The sequence below is a fragment of the Coenobita brevimanus genome, chromosome 22, assembly GCF_032717465.1.
Source record: "Coenobita brevimanus isolate Jiangsu-jjx chromosome 22, ASM3271746v2, whole genome shotgun sequence".
Lineage (NCBI taxonomy): Eukaryota > Metazoa > Arthropoda > Malacostraca > Decapoda > Coenobitidae > Coenobita > Coenobita brevimanus.
Genome location: NC_136975.1, coordinates 475,852 through 493,842, shown reverse-complemented (window position 1 = coordinate 493,842; position 17,991 = coordinate 475,852). Strand labels below are relative to the sequence as shown.

The window sequence follows — 17,991 nt, the reverse complement described above, 5'->3', positions numbered from 1 at the left end:
CTAGTTTTGAAGAGAAAATTTGAAAGGCAGCTAGGTTTAGGCTTACCTAAACAACATGAGGTTGCAGGACTTCCACCTACCTTACCACGATGTTTTGTTGGATACTTACTGTGCTGCTCTTAACGAGTATATCTTTACAAACAATAGCACTCTAATTTCAAATGTACCGGTACCTGTATCGTTTCATGCTATATCTCTGGAAAATCTGAAATCCCGGAGGAAAAATGTTGAAGCACTCAAAACAGCTGTCATATGGCATTCATTTTGGCCGGACACACCAGCTACCAAGCAACAGTGTTACCAAGGCTGGCAGAAATTCAGTTGTCATATTCCGCTGTTCTATCTATCTATTTACCTATTGCCAGACGCCTTAATCCCGTACGGGGTGGCCATTTGACTTTGAGTTATTTGTTTTACGGGGAGGGGCACTAACCCTCCACCAACCCACTTGTTGACACGTAGGGAGCACGTATAGTTTGGTTTTATGGTTACCACCCAGCGTTGTAAATGGTTTCTTGGCTTACAGGAAACCATTTGGCTTGTCACTCAGTGTAAAGCCACCTGTAAAGGAAAGAAAAGCAATAAGAAGTGACAGGATAGATGGGAGAAAGAGGAAGAGAGGAGGACAGGCACAGAAAAAGAATGATAAAGGCTAAAGAAGAAGTAGGCAGCACTACATCAAGTGAGTGGATGATGGTCGCCACCACCTACCACCGATTGGAAGTCAGGTATAATTATTCCCTTGTACAAAGGAAAAGAGAAAAAAGAAGTGTGTGGTAATCATAGGGGCATTTGTCTTCTTAGTATAACAGGAAAAGTGTATGGTAGGATACTTATTGACAGAGTTAGAGAAAGAACAATTAGTTGGAGAAGAACAGGGAGGCTTTAGGAAGGGAAGAGTTTGTGTTCTCTTTACTTAAAAGCAAAGGAAATTGCTACTTCCTTATGGATGCTCATGTAACTTACATTATTTATGATGTTAAGGTTAGTAGACAAATCTGTTTAGAAGATGACTTTCCTGACTGATAAGGGTGTAGCGGTGTAGTGCTAGTTTAGCGTGTTTTAAAGTTGAGCTAAGCACGTTTGAAGGTTTCTGTTTGGCAACACTGTCCATAGAGTTGGCAGTAAAAAAAACATTCAGATGATTGTCAGTCATGTGAAAAACTATTGATGCCCCTACAGTACTTTGATAAAGATTGAAGAATTGTTCACTGACGTGTCATGTGGGGTTGGTGGAGGATTAGTGCCCCTCCCTGTAAAACAATTAACTCTAAGCCCTTGGCCACCCCATTTGGGATACATGGCATCTGGCAATGGATGGATGGATGGATGATAACATAATAGTATAGGCCTAGTGTAAACACAGCTATGAGACTATGAAGGATTAAAAATAATTCAGAGGTAAGTTTTCATCAGTTTGAGGAAGACATAGCCACTTCTGGGTTCGTTTGTTGCCCATTCCTTCCCTACTGAAATAGGTAGCTTCGTTGTATAATGCACAGGACATGCTTTGAGAGAAATTTTCTGGGTTAACAAAATGTGTGTTATGTGCTGGGAAATATGGTATGTAGTTGATGTTGTGGCCCCAGGCTTAGCATAATGTAAATCCAGTATACTGCAGAGATCCAGTTACTAGATGAACCTTTCCAGTAATCTTTGTGTTGGCCCTAAAATAGAGAAATATGGTGGCCAAATCATAGAGTAGCCAAGTGATCACATCTCTCTGTTGGAAAAACAGTTTCTGTGAAATGGATATTTGTTAAAATTTTGTGGAGGATATCATTTAGCTTAATGTTTTGATTGGTTGTGGTGCCATGCATTTGTCAATGTGTGTTTGTGTAGTACTGGTGATAGAGAAGGACAGCATCATGCAGCTTCACCTACATAAGAAGGTTCCTCCACTGCCTGGCTATACAAACATGTCTAAACTCTCTCCTTATCCCCCACTGAGTTCGTGTGTCAGATGAACTTGGGGCCTGATTACATCACTCTCAGAGTACTTTTGTGGTAGCTGTCAGTTTGCTTGTTTCCTCATTGTGTATTCAGTAACATGCCTTACATGCCTTGGCACATAGTCACATACCATAGCAAGTCATCTTGGCATTCTGTCCCTTTTCTCTTCAGGACTCCTACCTTCAAGTTCACTGCATATTCCTTTTTTAATACCTTTTTCAGGTCCCTTATGTAATAATACAATTAAAACATACACATCTATCTTTTAATCAGTAGTCATCCTAATTACATATCACTGTTTTCAATACTTCTTGTCCCATCCTTTCTGTACACTTTATGTATTTTTCATTAGTTTCTTTTATTGTCACTAAGCACATGCTCTTGTCATAATGGTACCAGTATCTGACACCCATAAGCTAATCCAGGCCAATGGCATAGCAAGGTGTTGACAAATGAGGGGGCCAAGGAGAGGCCAAGCCCTATTTTGAGGGGGCCCAATTCTAGACATTGTGGTGGGGTCGCTGCCAGTGTTGGGGGGGGGAGGGTCAAGGGTCTGACTTGGGGGGCCTGGACCCCCCTAGGCCTCCCCCATAACTACAGCACTGATGCAGGCACTGTAGCCTACCAGTAATTCCTCATACAGTCATCACAAAGCTTTTGTACCCAGTTTACTGTTTTGTATCAAAGACTTCAGAGTAACAGTCGTCATGCAACCCTCTTGCAACCACCATACTCAGTCCCGTAATGGCATATCAGAGATGCACAGCACTGGTTACCATTCTTCTTTGAGTCACTTGATTCTTCACATTGTTCTGTTCAGGAAAGTGACATTTCAAAGGAATGAAAAAAATACTGTATCAAAGGAGTGACACTTTTAAAGCACTGAAAAATATTTTAAATGAGTGACAGATAAAATATATCAAAGAAATGACACTAGAAATGTTAAAATTTTTAAAGATATGAAACACCATAAATTATTCATTTAAATATTTAAAATGTATTAAAATTTATATACAGTAATCTCTCGATTATCCGTCATAATAGAGCCATCTAGGATACTCGAACAGAATCCAGATTTGGAGCAATACGCTACTAATCAATACACTACCAACCTGTACCTTGCCTGTACCCTATGAATATTTACCATGCCCTTCCTAACTGTGGCAGTGTTCTTAGGTCTTTCAGTTATTTGGACATCAAAATACACATGGGAATATCCAGTATAATGCTGGACATGCAGAAAACAATGCATATCAACAAGTAAATAAATGAAGAAGACAGGTTGGAAAAAGAATTTTAATTAAGTACAGTGCAGTACTTACCACCCAGTGAATGGCGGACAGGTGTCATAGCCTAGTAGCCTCTGGTTGGTGTACAATAATCCTTTGTGGTCTAGTGGCTTACATAATCACTAGTGGTGGCTGTATCATTACCAGAATATTGATACTAAATATTGATACTTCTGATACTAACTGTTTATCTCCAAGGCCACATGCACTGCAGCCTTATCATTCTCATACATACTCTTCACGGCATTCATCAACTTCCCATTTACTCCATATATTCTTAATACTTTCCACATTCCTTGCCTATCCACCCTGTCGTATCCATGCAGGCTGCATACAACTTCTTTCCCTTCTCTAAAATCTTTTCTACTAAAGACCTAAGAATGAATATCTGATCTACACAACCTCTTCTGTTCCTAAAACCTCCCTGTTCTTCTCCAGCTGATTCTTCTGTTGTGTCCCTAACTCTTTCAGTAAGTATCCTACCATATACTTTTCCTGTTACATTAAGAAGACAAATGCCCCTGTGATTACCACACACTTCTTTTTCCCCTTTTCCTTTGTCCAGGTGAATAATTATACCTGACTTCCAATCCTATGGGACTCTACCTTCCTCCTAGGCCAGTCTGCACATCTTCCATAACCATTCTACTACTATCTCTACCCCATGGTTCAGCATTTCACTACACACTCCATCAGTTCCTGGGGCTTTCCCCATTTTGACTTTCATTGTTGCTTTCACTACTTTTTTAATTATAAAGAAAATAATCCTTTTCCCTTTTCACCAGTCTCACAGCCACCAGATGTGACTAACAATACAGGTGGGGGTAACAACCGTGCACCTCGTGATGATCGCATCACTCGATACTCTGTTCCTCCTCCTGGCAGACAGTCATCATCAGATGTTGGTGAGTTTATGCAAGGAAATCACCCCTTCCCTGAGTGTGGTAAAATGTAGACTTATATAGAATGTATCCAAGAATGTGTTAATGATTGTGTGAGCAAGTAAATGTTTAAATAACTGTGTTCACTGCATAGATAACAAGGCATGTCTGATTAAATTGTCCACCTGTAGACTTCTAATCATGAGCAAATGACTTGTACTGTGTGTATATGAAATAATTTTTCTGTTTAATGACAATTACTGAAGACATAACATGTAGGCTGCAATTTCACTAAGCTTTTACACAATAGCTGTTGTTTACCTGAGTGCTATCATGAGCACTGTACTGTACAGCCTTTGATCCTATCTAATCTGTACTAGAAATATTTTTTCTAAAACTCTGGACTGCCAGTTAGTTAGGTGACGTTGCTGAAGATGTTCTTAACCTGCAAACCATATGAAAAGCATTTCTCAGTAAAGCCTGATAACCTACTAGTGTCAGCACTGTATTAACCAGTTTTTTATTTTTTTATTTTTTTATTTTTTTTTGTATTAACACATCCTTTGGTCTTATTGTATGGTTGTGTGTTCAAGGGTAAACTCTATTCTTGTCCCTTTAATCAATGTTTTCAGTTGTAGATAGTCCAAATATTATTCATTATTCACTATAACTCCATGTAATTTATTGCATGACTTAGCTTTTGAGTTGGACACATCATTGTAAGTCTTGTAATTTTGTTCACTGTATTGTAATTGTCTTTGCACCCAATTTCAGATGCCTCCTCTAAGCTACACATCGAGCAGTAGTTATAGTGCTGGTAACAGACTGACTAACATCTCCTCTTGTTTTTTTACATGTATGCCAGCTGTACTTGTTCAGTGTAGACTTCAGAAATTATGTTGCTGTTCATCTTATATTTTGCCTAAAAAACTGATATGGTGTTTAAATTTAGTCATGCTCATTTCTCTTGTTTTTATGTAGTTTATGAATATGTTAGTTACGAAGGATTTTTTTTTTTTTTTTTTTAATCAGTAATACTGGATAGTTCAGTGATAATTGCTATTTCACAATTCAGTTATCTTACTGTACTGTGTAACTCTTATTATCCACTCACGCTTACCTTTAATATGGTAGTAGCATTCAGCATTCACATCTTCTAATTTTATACTGTTATCACAATAGCTTTAGTTAATCATTCCCAGCTGGTGAGGCCCTGAAAGCTGATATGCTCCTTTACTAACATGGTGCACTCTGTCCGTCTCTGCTCACGCCTAGACTCGGATGGTTGGCGAGACGTACTCTACCATTTTCCAGAGAACTGGCGTGGGACTGGCCGTTGGAAGGTGTCAAATAAAATCCAGCAGCTGCTTAATACCCTCAAAAGACCAAAGAGGCGTCCTCTCCCTGAGTTTTATCTAGATGATGAAGAGGATCTGGAAATTGCAGCAAATCCCAAGGACCCAAATGCACCTAAACCTGAAGGCATGGTCATGACACCAGCCAGAGGGGAGCAGTTGGTGGTAAGTACAATATCTGTATGTTCAGTATGAGGGTAAGGTTTAGAGTACACTTCTGTGTGTGTGTGTGTGTGTGTGTGTGTATTATATCTAATTATATATCCCATTGGCACCTAGTGTCCTCAATAAAGTACGAAACTGGGCATTTTCAGAGCTTAATAAAGAAGGAAACCCTGGGGTTGGGATGTGTGAGCTTCGCAATTATAAGCTGATAAGTGGAGGGTGGCACACCTAGCACCCTTCAAGCAAAATCCCTCGCACAAGAACTCTGGCAGCTAATGGGTTAAACGCTAACAAATCTTTAACCCATTAGTGCCCAATGTCCTCAGTACAGAATGGACCTGAACATTTTCAAAGTTTAATAAAGAAGGGAACCCCGGGGTAGGGACCTATGAGCTTCGCGACTATGAACTGATAGGTGGAGGGCGGTATGCCAAGCCAAATCCCTCGCACAGGAACTCTTGGAGCTGATGGGTTAAATATATATATATATATATATATCCCTCAAAAAAGACCTGATGCTTTTGCATGGAGAGAGAGAGAGAGAGAAAGAGACTGAGAGCGAGAGATTGGGTGGGAGCTGGAAGAGGTCACATGAAATCCAATAGAGAGAGAGAGAGATTGCATTCTTCAGTTGCCCACTCACATCTATCTTGGCTTTAGTTAACCTGTATACAGAGTGCTGCTTTCCTCTGATTTTTTTTTTTTTTTTTCTGCAGTTACGGTACTCCATGAAGAAAGGGTTATATAGAAAATCTGTTTTCCCATGATGAAATTCAATTTTTCCCTATCAGTAACAGGAAAGAATTCCTGGCTAGCATGATTGATGATAATGTTGCAACAAGCAGCAAACAAATTACAGCAGTACAATACACCCATACCCCAATATCTGGCAGTGTTGTGTACCAGTGGGAGTGTTCGGTCAGTGAGTATGTTGGATATCGAAGCAGTTTTCCCCCATACGGTATGGAAGAAAAGCCAGAGATGCATTCCAGACCCAAATCCAAACTCTCATATACGATACTCAGTCAATAGAGACTGACACAGAAACACCATAGGTAATGTTATTATCCTCATAAACAGTACTATTGCTTAACAATGGCACATCAAATATCACATGCAGAAAGGTAGGGTGGTGGGACGGGCAGTGTTCAATCCCACTTCAGGGCAACATAGCAGCTTGGCAGTGTGCCATGTGATTGTGAGGAAGGGCAGGGGAATGGGGAGGGAGACAAGCAGGGGTGGGGGAGGGATACAGGTGGGGGTGGGGGAGGGTGGGGGGATAGGAAAGGAGGCATGAAAGCCAAACAGCCCTACTCCCCCTCCCCCTTCCCCTAGTCTCACTCTTGCACTCTCACTTACTAATGCGTTCACACTCACTCACTCACTCACTCACTCACCATTATCACTTATGCACTCACTCACTCACCATTATCATGCACTCACTCACTCACTCACCACTATCACTCACTAACTCACTCATTCTCTCATTCACCACCATCACTCACTCAGTCACCACTGTCATTCACTCACTCACTCACTCACTCACCACTCCCGGTTACTCACTCACTCACCACTCTCAGTCACTCACCACTATCACTCACTGACCATTATCACACACACACACACACACACACACACACACACACACACACACACACACACACACTTTAATTGTAAAGAGGTGAACTGGGAGGAATGGGATTCAGGAGGTAGCGAAGATTCGTGGGGCACTATGTTATTAAGTATAATAATGAATAATGTGCTGATACAGTGAGTCAAAGAAATGACACGATTCCGAGGTGAGGACTTATTAGCAAGATTAGATTTACTGTTTACCAAAGAACCTGATGTAATAGAATCTTTTGAAATATCTGTGCCCTCTAGGAAAAAGTGATCATGTGGTCAGTGAGTTCCAGATGATAATAGGGAACATAGTGCCAAGAGACGAGCTTTATAGGCAGGGAAGATACAACTTTGGGAAAGCAAACTTTACAGGATTGAGAAAATTTTTCGAAAATGTGGATTGGAGAAAATTCAGAGAAATAAGAGAGATACAGAGGAAGTAGATATCTTTCTAGACCTCTGTAATTTGGGAGTGGAAGAATATGTACCAAGATTAAGGAGGAAAGAAAACAGGGAAAAGGAGTGGTTTAATAGAAGGTATATGATAGCAAAAAAAAAAAAGAGAGACATGGCATGGAACAACTGGAGAAAGAGAGGTAACAACAGAACAAAGGAAGAATATAAAAGAACTAGAAATGAATATATAAGAATATGTAGAGAGCAAGAAAGGAACTTTGAAAAAGGTATAATAGACAAAGGTAAGGATGAACCCAAACTGTTTAATAGATTTGTGAATGGTAAATTGAAACAAAAGGAAGGAATCACCAAACTGAAAGCAGAAGGAGAGGTCTATAAAGATGCAGCAATGCAAGCTGAAATAATGAACAGATGTTTCCAATTGGATTTCACTAATGAAAAGGAGTTTGTGGAAGGGGAGGGAGTGACTAGAAATGTAGTGAAGAGAGGTATAAAAGTGGAAGTAGAGGAAGTGTATAAATTACTGGAAACTCAAGATGTAAGGAAGGTCCCAGGACCAGATGGAATCTCTAATTGGGTACTGAGGGAATACAGAGAACAACTGGCAGATAAGGTTCACAGTTGAATTGTGTGTTCTCTGGAAGAGGGGAAAGTGCCTCAAGAATGGAAGAGGGCAAATGTGGAGGAAACAGGGAAGAACCCCTGAATTATAGACCAGTGTCCCTAACCAGCATGGACGCAAAATTGTGAGAGAGAATCCTGAAAGACAGATGGATAAAATATCTGGAAGAGATGAATATTTTGGCTGAAAGTAAGTTTGGATTCAGAAGTGGAAAGTCATGTAATCCAACTTGTTGAGCTTTTGCTCGAGCGATTGACTTGCTACAGGATAGAGACGATTGGGTGGATTGTGTGCATTTAGATTTGGAGAAGGCCTTCGACAAGGTACTCCATTAGAGACTAATGTGGAAACTAGAGCATATAGGAGGACTGAAGGGAAATCTCCTGGAATGGATGAGAGACTTTTTGAGAGACAGAGGAATATGGACAGTAATAAAGGATAGGATGTCTGGATGGAGGGAAGTAACAAGTTGAGTCCTACAGGGCTCAGTGTTGGCGCCAGTAATGTTCCTATCTATCTATCTATCTATCTATAGCCCGACGCCCTAATCCCGCAAAGGGTGGCCGCAGACATAACGCCTCCAAGTCACTCTGTCACCCACCATTTGACTCCCCTCCCCCCAACTCACCCCCCCCTCCCTCATATACCTCTCAACTCCATCCCTCCACCTCATCCTCGGTCTACCTCTCCCTCTCCCTCCCTCCACCTCACCTACATACACCCTCTTAGTCAGTCTTTCATTCTCCATTCTCTTCACATGTCCAAACCACCTCAGTGTATTTCTCCTAATCTTTTCAACCACATCCACATCTACCCCACAACGTTCCTTCACTTCTTCATTCGTCAACCTGTCCCTCCACGTCACTCCACATGCTCCTTTCAAGTAACTCATTTCCACTGCTCTCACTCTTGACTTGTTCCCCTCTTGTAAGGTCCACGCCTCGCTTCCATACGTCAGGGTAGGGATCACAATACCATCATGCAGTGACTTCTTAACTTCCATACTCACCTCCCTATTTCTCATCACTGCTTTCAGTGTACCAACAACCTTTCTTCCCTGCTGTACCCTTTCACGTACTTCATCCCCCAAAGTTCCATCCTTACTCATCACACTACCCAAGTACTTGAATGCACTCACATTCTCCATATCCTCACCATCCAATCTCACTGCACACTCTGTGACTTCATTTCTCTCAAACACCATAACTTTACTTTTGTTTACATTAACTTTCAGCTTCCTCCTCCTACACACTGTCCCAAATTCATTCACCAAACCTTGCAACTCCCATTCATCTTCACTCAACAATACTGTATCATCAGCAAACAGCAACACCGGAAGCTTCCAAATCTCACCCTCATTCATTAGGGCCACCCCCACATCCACTGCCCTACCTTGCACCTCCTTTACAACCCCATCCATATATATATTAAACAGCCATGGAGACATCACACACCCCTGTTTCAGTCCTACATTGAGATCAAAGAACTCACTCAGCTCACCATCCACTCGCACCGTAGCCCTAGCTCCCTCGTACATACTCTTCACAACACTTAACAATTTCCCTTCCACTCCATATATTCTCAATACCTTCCACATACCTTGCCTATCTATTCTGTCATAAGCTTTCTCCAAGTCCATGAAGGCAGCATACACTTTCCTTCCCTTCTGTAGATACTTCTCCACTAAACATCTTAGAACAAATATCTGATCTACACACCCTTTTCCCTTCCTAAATCCCCCTTGTTCTTCTCCAACTAGCTCCTCTGTCATATGCCTAACCCTATCAATGAGTATTCTACCATATATTTTACCAGTCACACTAAGAAGGCAAATACCCCTATGGTTACCACATACTTCTCTCTCCCCTTTTCCTTTGTACAGAGGAAAAATTATACCTGATTTCCAGTCCTCTGGAACCCTTCCCTCTTCCCAAGCCAATCTACACAACTTCCATATCCACACCACAACAATCTCACCCCCATACCTAAGCATTTCACCACACACTCCATCAATTCCTGGGGCCTTTCCCAGCTTAATCTTCTTCATCGCTTCCACTACTTCCGACCTACTGATCTCTTCCTCCCTCCTCTCATCTCTTCTTCTCCCAGCCATTCCCCAACCACTTATACTCACACTGCTCTCACTCTCTACATTCAACAAATCCTCAAAGTGCTCCTTCCATCTCCTCCATTTCTCTCTCTTCTCCACCAACAATCTATTATTCCTATCTTTCACTCCCCTACTATTTCCCCTTTCACACTGCCTTACTTTCTTTACCTCCTTCCAAAACAATTTCTTACTCTCCCTCCATTTCACACTCAGATTCCTCCCAAACTCTTCATCCACTTTCTTCTTACTCTCCTTCACCAGTCTCTTAACCTCCCTTCTCCTGCTCACATATACCTCTCTCTTCTCTCTCTCATCTTCTCCCCTACCTCTACTCGCCAACCATTCACCATATGCCTTCTTCTTTTGTTCCACAGCTCGTTTCACCTCATCATTCCACCATGCTGTCCCTTGCACACCCTTGCATCTCCTCCTCACTCCACAAACCGCCTCACACGCTGCGTCTATCTCTTCCGTGAATATCTTACATACGTCTTCCACCCCTTCCATCTGCTCTAGCTCATACCTTCCCAATCTTTCTTCCACTATGCTCTTATACTCTGTCCTTTTCTCACTATCTTGCAATTTCTCCACTCTTCTCACAGGAGCTGCTTCCTCCTGTCTTCCCCTTCGTCTCCTCAACCACTTCCTTTGCAGCTCTACCTTGGCCATCACTAAGTGATGTTCCTGATTTACATAAATGATATGGTAGATGGAGTGAAGAGTTATGCAAGTCTGTTTGCTGATGATGCAAAAATCTTGAGGAAGGTATAGGTTGAGGAGGACTGTAAAATGCTGCAGGAGGATTTGGATAGGATACATGATTGGAGCCGGACGTGGGAAATGAAATTTAATGTAAAGAAATGTAAAATATTGGAAATGGGTAAAAGTACCAGGAGGCCATCACTGAATTATTTGTTGGGTAATGAATTAATCACAAAAATGAGAGAAGAGAAAGATTTGGGAGTGCTGGTCCAAGATAGTTTGTCACCAGATTAGCACATTAACAAGATATGTAGTTGGAGAGACTTATAAACTCTTGACTAACATAAGAGTAGCATTTCATTATATGGATGAGGAGATGATGAAAAAATTGATAGTGGCCATGATCCGCCCCAGGTTAGAATATGCAGCGGTAGTGTGGTCCCCACACAAAAAGAAAGATATAAACAAAATTGAGAGAATACAAAGAACAGCAACCAAGATGGTCCCCAGTCTGACAGACCTGTCATACAGAGAGAGGCTGGAAAAGCTGGATTTGCCTTCCTTAGAGGAAAGGAGAAAGAGGGGAGACATGATTGCAGTGTTCAGGACCATGGTGGAAGTAGATAAAATTGACAGAGAAGATCTGTTTGTATGGGATAAGAGAGCAACAAGAGGACACGGAATGAAATTGAAAAAGTCAAGCTGCTTGAAGGATATCAAGAAATATAGCTTTCCTTACAGAAGTATAGACTTATGGAATAGCCTGGACAAAGAGATCGTCCGGTCTAAAAACTTAAACGAGTTTAAAGCTAAATTCGACTTATTGAGAAACAGCGACAGAAACCCATGAGCATAGCACATTCCGTGTATATCACCTTTAGGTATATTAGGTAAATACATAAATATTTGGAATGACTTAGATGAAGAGGTGTGCATGAGAAAAACATTCATGTGTTTAAAGGTAGACATGATAAATGTGGATATGGAGACAGGACAACACAAGCATTGCTCAATTCCTGTATACTACAAATAGGTAAATACACACACGCACACACACACATATGGGAGGTAAGTAGGGGTGGGGGAGGGTGGGAGGATGGAGAGGGAGATAACCAGGGGTGGAGGAAGGCAGGGGGACAGGAAGGGAGACATGTCTGGTAGTGCTGAGTTTGGTGTGGGATGGAGATGGGGTGGGGGGGGGAAGAGAGGGGATGGAGGGAGGAATGGAGGACCGGGAGAGCCTCATTTCAAACATAGGGAGAGGCGAGGTGTTGGACCGAAGGGGTGGGGTGTTGGACTGGTGAGGCAGGGTGTCGTACTAGTGAGGCGATGGACATTCAAATTGTTCAGATTGTGGGAATGCTCCCTTGTTTCTTGTTTTCGGTCTAACGAAGCGCTGGTTATTGATGCGCTGGTTAATGGGGTGTGGGTGTATGTAAAATACAAAAAGGATTTGTTGATGATGTGTTAACATTGATTTTGTACTTATACAGTAATTTTATTCATGGGAAAAGTGTGAAAGATTACTACCTTTGCTTCCTTGCATATTTGAAAAGGTAAGTACAGGTACCTCTCGATTTACACGAGTACAGTAAACTCGCCCCGAACATGATCTCGCCGAATGTGCTCACAATTATGCACGGTTAGTGCTGGGATATGTATAAGACAACGTAAGATTGAAGAACCATTACGAAAACTATAAATTTACGCAAGAGAGGCCTTTGAAAGGCCAAATCCTTGAACATCAGCTCAGCACGCACGGTTTGTTTTGATCACGTGATGTAATTCGCTGTACTGCTTTTCCACAGTGCTGTATTTGTAAGTTAAATATTTACAGTACTGTTCTGGTAAGTTTATGTGCAAGTTAAAGTATTATTAAATAACGTTTAAGCAAGAAATACAGTCTTATAACCAGTTTTCTGATAGGCGTCAGAATATTACCTTTTTTTTTGTGTGCTAAATATTTGCTGTACTGCTTTTCCACAGTACTGTAATTGTAAGTTATATATTTACTATTCTGGTATGCACTTGTAAGTAAAAGCACTTAAAGAAAGTTAAAGCATTAAATAAAGCCTTGTAACCAGCTAACCTGATTCATAGATTACACACGATTGGTTGGTTCCAAGACAATTCGCCATCATATCAATTCCCCCTCAGGACAATTCGCACCCTGGATGATTCCCCGTCATTCTATAATTATACTCATATTAGTTAATCAGTACTATTATAAATATACTTATTATTAATTAATCAATACTTTAATAACTATATTTCAGGGGGATCCATCAAAGTCTATGTTGTCTTGTTATTGTTGCGACTGCGAACTGGCTTGACAGCAAATAGTCCCGAAACCATTTTGCTCCCTAGACTCCCTAAACGTGGTATTTTGCTGTTATCTGCCATTGATAATCAATATGAAGCACTTTAAGTGGTTAGAAGGTTTATATAATGTTATAACTTACAAATACAGTACTCCGCAGCAAAACTTCAATATACAAATACGTAAACACAAGGCAACATTCTGACGCCGATTGGTTTCGGCATCGGAATAATTGCCTTGTGTTTACGTATTTGTATGTTGAAGTTTTGCTGTGCAGTACTGTATTTGTAAGTTATAACATTATATAAACCTTCTAACCACTTAAAGTGCTTCATATTGATTACCAATGGCAGATAACAGCAAAAGACCACGTTTAGGAAATCTAGGGAGCAAAATAAGGAGTAGTTGAAACTTACGCGGTTTCGCGCCGAACGCGCCACGTTAGGAACGAAACCCACGCATTGGGGGCGAGCTTGCTGTATTGTGTTCCTTGTGTTACAGAAGAAGTTGTGTAATTTAAAAATAATTTTCCTATAAGAATACATGTTAAGTGAAGGAGTTAGGGTCTGTGAACTTTCTAGAGTACTATATAGTAAATAAAATACAGTTACCGTATATGATAATTCCATACTTTTAATTACAAATGAATTATGCACACATACAGTAGGTATGCATAGTACGCAAGCTCACAGTACGCGAATCTCATTGTACGCGAGGACCAATATTTTTGTTAATTTTAGTGTATTTTTTCATAGTGACGTGAATTGAACTCGTAATAGGCGAGACGGCAGTGAAGAATGGCCCAAATCTGGGGTTACCTCGAGCACGTGACATTGCCATCCCAAGAAGTGCCAACGGTTTCGTACATTCTGTCCACCTTGGGACGCCGATGATGTGCATTCATGATGTTATGCCCAATGTGCCGCTTGGAGGGTGGAGAGAGAGGCCCAGCAGAAGAAACAGGCACGCACAGTGGGTACACTCGCTGTTCCAGCTACGTTCTCATCAACTCTGAGGCTATTGTTTTGTGTGCTACAAATGTTCCCGTGATCGCTGTACTACGCCAGGATGTCTACTCTTTCATCCAGAAAGAAGTGTATCAACCTTGCCCTGAAGATGGAAGTTATCAAGAGAAAGGAGAAGGGCAAGGGTAACACCACCATTGGGAAGGAACTCGGCTTGGTGGAATCGACGGTACAGACAGTATGGACGAACAGGGAGGCCATAAAGAAAACTGTTAACATGTATGGGACAGCAGCACTTGATAGGAGAAGCAGGCTGACCAACTGGGCAGTAATTCTCATGGAGCAGTACCTGGCAACATACAGTGCTTGTCAGAAGTATCGAGCGCCTATGTCAGGGCACGCAATATTTTTGGCGAAAAAAGAATCACCCTTTTTTGGTACTAAAAATTGAGCCAGATGTTTGGGCCGCTAACATGACATCACGGCAGCTTGAGGCCTTACTGCGTGCTGGTTGGCTCCTGCCTCAGTTGCCTACGGGCTGCGTGAGAGAGAGGAACTCCGCCGCTCCTCCCTCTCTTCTTGCACCATTTTTTATCTAGTGTCCCGTAGTGTTTTGGTTTTCGCCACTTTGTTATGGCCCCTACCATTGAACTTTCAAGTGAAATCATATCACAGATCATTGCTCTAAAGGAGGCAGGCCACCCCACGAAGGAAATTTGTGATTTGGTTGGTGTGGCTCGGTCGACATGCAGAGGTGGTGTGCCCGTTTTCGAGTGGAAAATAGTGGTGACGTTCCTACAAAGAAACCGCGGTCTGGTAGGCCCAGGAAAACTTCCCCTAGGTCTGTTAATGTGTTAAAACATGCAGTGGAGTCTAATCCTCGTGTGAGTGCAAGGAAAATTAAGGAGAGCAACCCAGAAGTGTTTGATGAGGTTTCTGTGCACATGTGTCTCGAAGAGTCCATGATCTTGGTTACACAAGTCACAGGCCTGTGAGAAAGTCTCTTCTTACACGCTACCAGTGACTTCGTAGGCTCGCCTTTGCTAACAAGTACCTTAACTGGGATGAGGACCAATGGTTGTCAGTGTTGTGGTCTGATGAGGCAACGTTTAGTGTTACCTGTAATCGAGGAGTGCGAGTGTACTGGCGCAAAGGTAGTGACCCACCTGACCCCCGTTATGTGAAGAGCACAATTAAACACCCTGATTCACTTATGGTATGGGGTTGTTTCTCTGGGAAAGGTTTGGGGAAGCCTGTTGTGCTTCCCCAAGAACTGCAGAGTGAATCAGGATGTTTACCTGGAGCTTCTTTGTGATCATTTACCTGAGTCCTTCAAGCTCACAGGTGCACGAGTGTTTCAGCAGGACGGTGCACCTGCTCATAAAGCCAGGCCAGGCAATAGCCCAGATGTCTCGAAGAGTCTATGAACTTGGTTATACAAGTCACAGGCCTGTGAGAAAGTCTCTTCTTACACATTACCAGCGACTTCATAGGCTCGCCTTTACTAACAAGTACCTTAACTGGGGTGAGGACCAATGGTTGTCAGTGTTGTGGTCTGATGAGGCAACGTTTAGTGTTACCTGTAATCGAGGAGTGCGAGTGTACTGGCGCAAAGGTAGTGACCCACTTGACCCCCGTTACGTGGAGAGCACAGTTAAACACCCTGATTCACTTATGGTATGGGGTTGTTTCTCTGGGAAAGGTTTGGGGAAGCCTGTTGTGCTTCCCAAGAACTGCAGAGTGAATCAGGACATTTACCTGGAGCTTCTTTGTGATCATTTACCTGAGTCCTTCGAGCTCACAGGTGCACGAGTGTTTCAGCAGGATGGTGCACCTGCTCATAAAGCCAAATCGGTCACCAACTGGCTTCGTGACTGTGAGGTCTCCTTCATGAAAGACTGGCCAGGCAATAGCCCAGACCTCAACCCGATAGAAAACCTCTGGTACCTCGTAAAGAAGAATCTCCAAGGGAAGGACGTGAGCTCTCTGCCTAAGTTGGAAGCAGCCATTCGTGACTCCTGGGCAAAAATACCACCCCAGCACCTGAGGAACCTCGCCTTTTCACTTCCATGACGTCTCAGGTCCGTGAAGAACCTTAAAGGATACCCTACCAAGCATTAAAGGTAAATATAATGAATTATTTAGATGTTTTTTCAGTGTTGAAAGGTTTGTTTCGTTGGAGGGACGCAGGGCGCTTGATACTTCTGACGAGCACTGTACATCATGAGGAAAGAGAAGGAAGGAGTGCCACTGAACGGACGCCACATCAGGGACCAGGCAAAGCTTTTCTACAAAGCTGCAGCTCAGAAGCTTGATGTCGAGAAACCATTCAAAGTCTCCGTGGGATAGCTAGGCCAGTTCGTGAAGAGGAAGGAGCTACGTCCCATTCACCTCACCGGCGAGTATGCATCAGCAGATGAAATGACAGCTGAGGACTGTCCAGCCATTCTAAAGGGGATATTTACGAGGGTGGGTACAGCAAGCACCAAATTTACAATATTGATGAAATGGCCCTATACTACAAGGCTGTGCCGAAGTCCACTTATATCTGTAAACATCAGCGGCAGGCCCGGGGAAGAAAAATGGACAAGAGCAGGATAACGATCATGTTCGCCGTGAACTTATCAGGCTCAGACAAGATGTGGCCTGTTGTGGTTCATACCGCAGCACAGCCCAGATGTTACAAGAATCTTTGCTGCATGGATGATAGTGATGTGTACTGGTACAGCAACTCCAATGGCTGGATGATGAGCAGCATCATGTCAGAGTGGCTGCTGCAGCACTTTATCCCTGATGCCAAGGCAAAGTCCAGGGAACTTGGCATCCCCTTCAAGGTGCTCTTCATCCTCGACAACATCCCAAGTCATCCAACCTGCCTAGCAGATCTCAGTAGAGACTGCAAGATCGTTTTTTTTGCCACCCAGAACGACTTCTCTCATCCAACCGCTAGACCAGGAGTTGATTGCAATGATGAAGCAGCTATACCACCAACGCCTCTACAACCACCTCTGCAGCAAGACCGACAGCACAGAGGCACTGCAGGCAATTCTTGACCTGGACACCATTGGGAGTGATGTCATGGACGCTGAAGACAGTTGGGACTTGTCACCCACTCCACCTGCTCCACCCGCTCCACCCGCTCCTTGCACAGCACCCGCACCACCGACTGCTTCAACTCCTGATAAGAGCGTAGTGGCTTTTTGGCAGTCATTCAACCTCAAGGATGCCTTCTTGGACAGGTATCACCGATGCAACAATTAACCATGCCTGCCGCCTTCTTGTCCCTCACCTGTGTGACATCACACCAGCAAGCAGCTTTCAGTCCCTGGTTGCTGCCGAGGCAGCCACTCTCACAACTGCACAAGCTGTGCCCGGGTTCAGGGCGTCACACTGGAGGAGATCAGTGGCTTACATTCGGCAGCAGTGGAGCAGGATCCCCAGGAAGTTGTGCAATGAGTGGACGAGGCTGACACAGAGCAGGAGACAGCAGCAGAACAGCCAGCACCACCAGTGATGGAGAGTGGAGACTTGTTGATGATGGAGATCAGCCAGGTACTGTGTGCCATAGATAAATTCAGGGAAGAATTCA

General features: G+C 42.8%; 1 protein-coding gene across 1 annotated transcript in view; it reads left to right on the top strand.

Moving 5' to 3' along the window:
- The window catches only part of DIP2 (disco-interacting protein 2), a 611,941-nt gene that overhangs the window by 426,650 nt on the left and 167,300 nt on the right, over positions 1-17,991 (top strand). The window contains exons 8-9 of the mRNA XM_080266752.1: positions 4,028-4,147; positions 5,399-5,643. Coding sequence (XP_080122878.1) covers positions 4,028-4,147; positions 5,399-5,643 — 365 coding nt within the window. The remainder of the gene's footprint in view (positions 1-4,027; positions 4,148-5,398; positions 5,644-17,991) is intronic.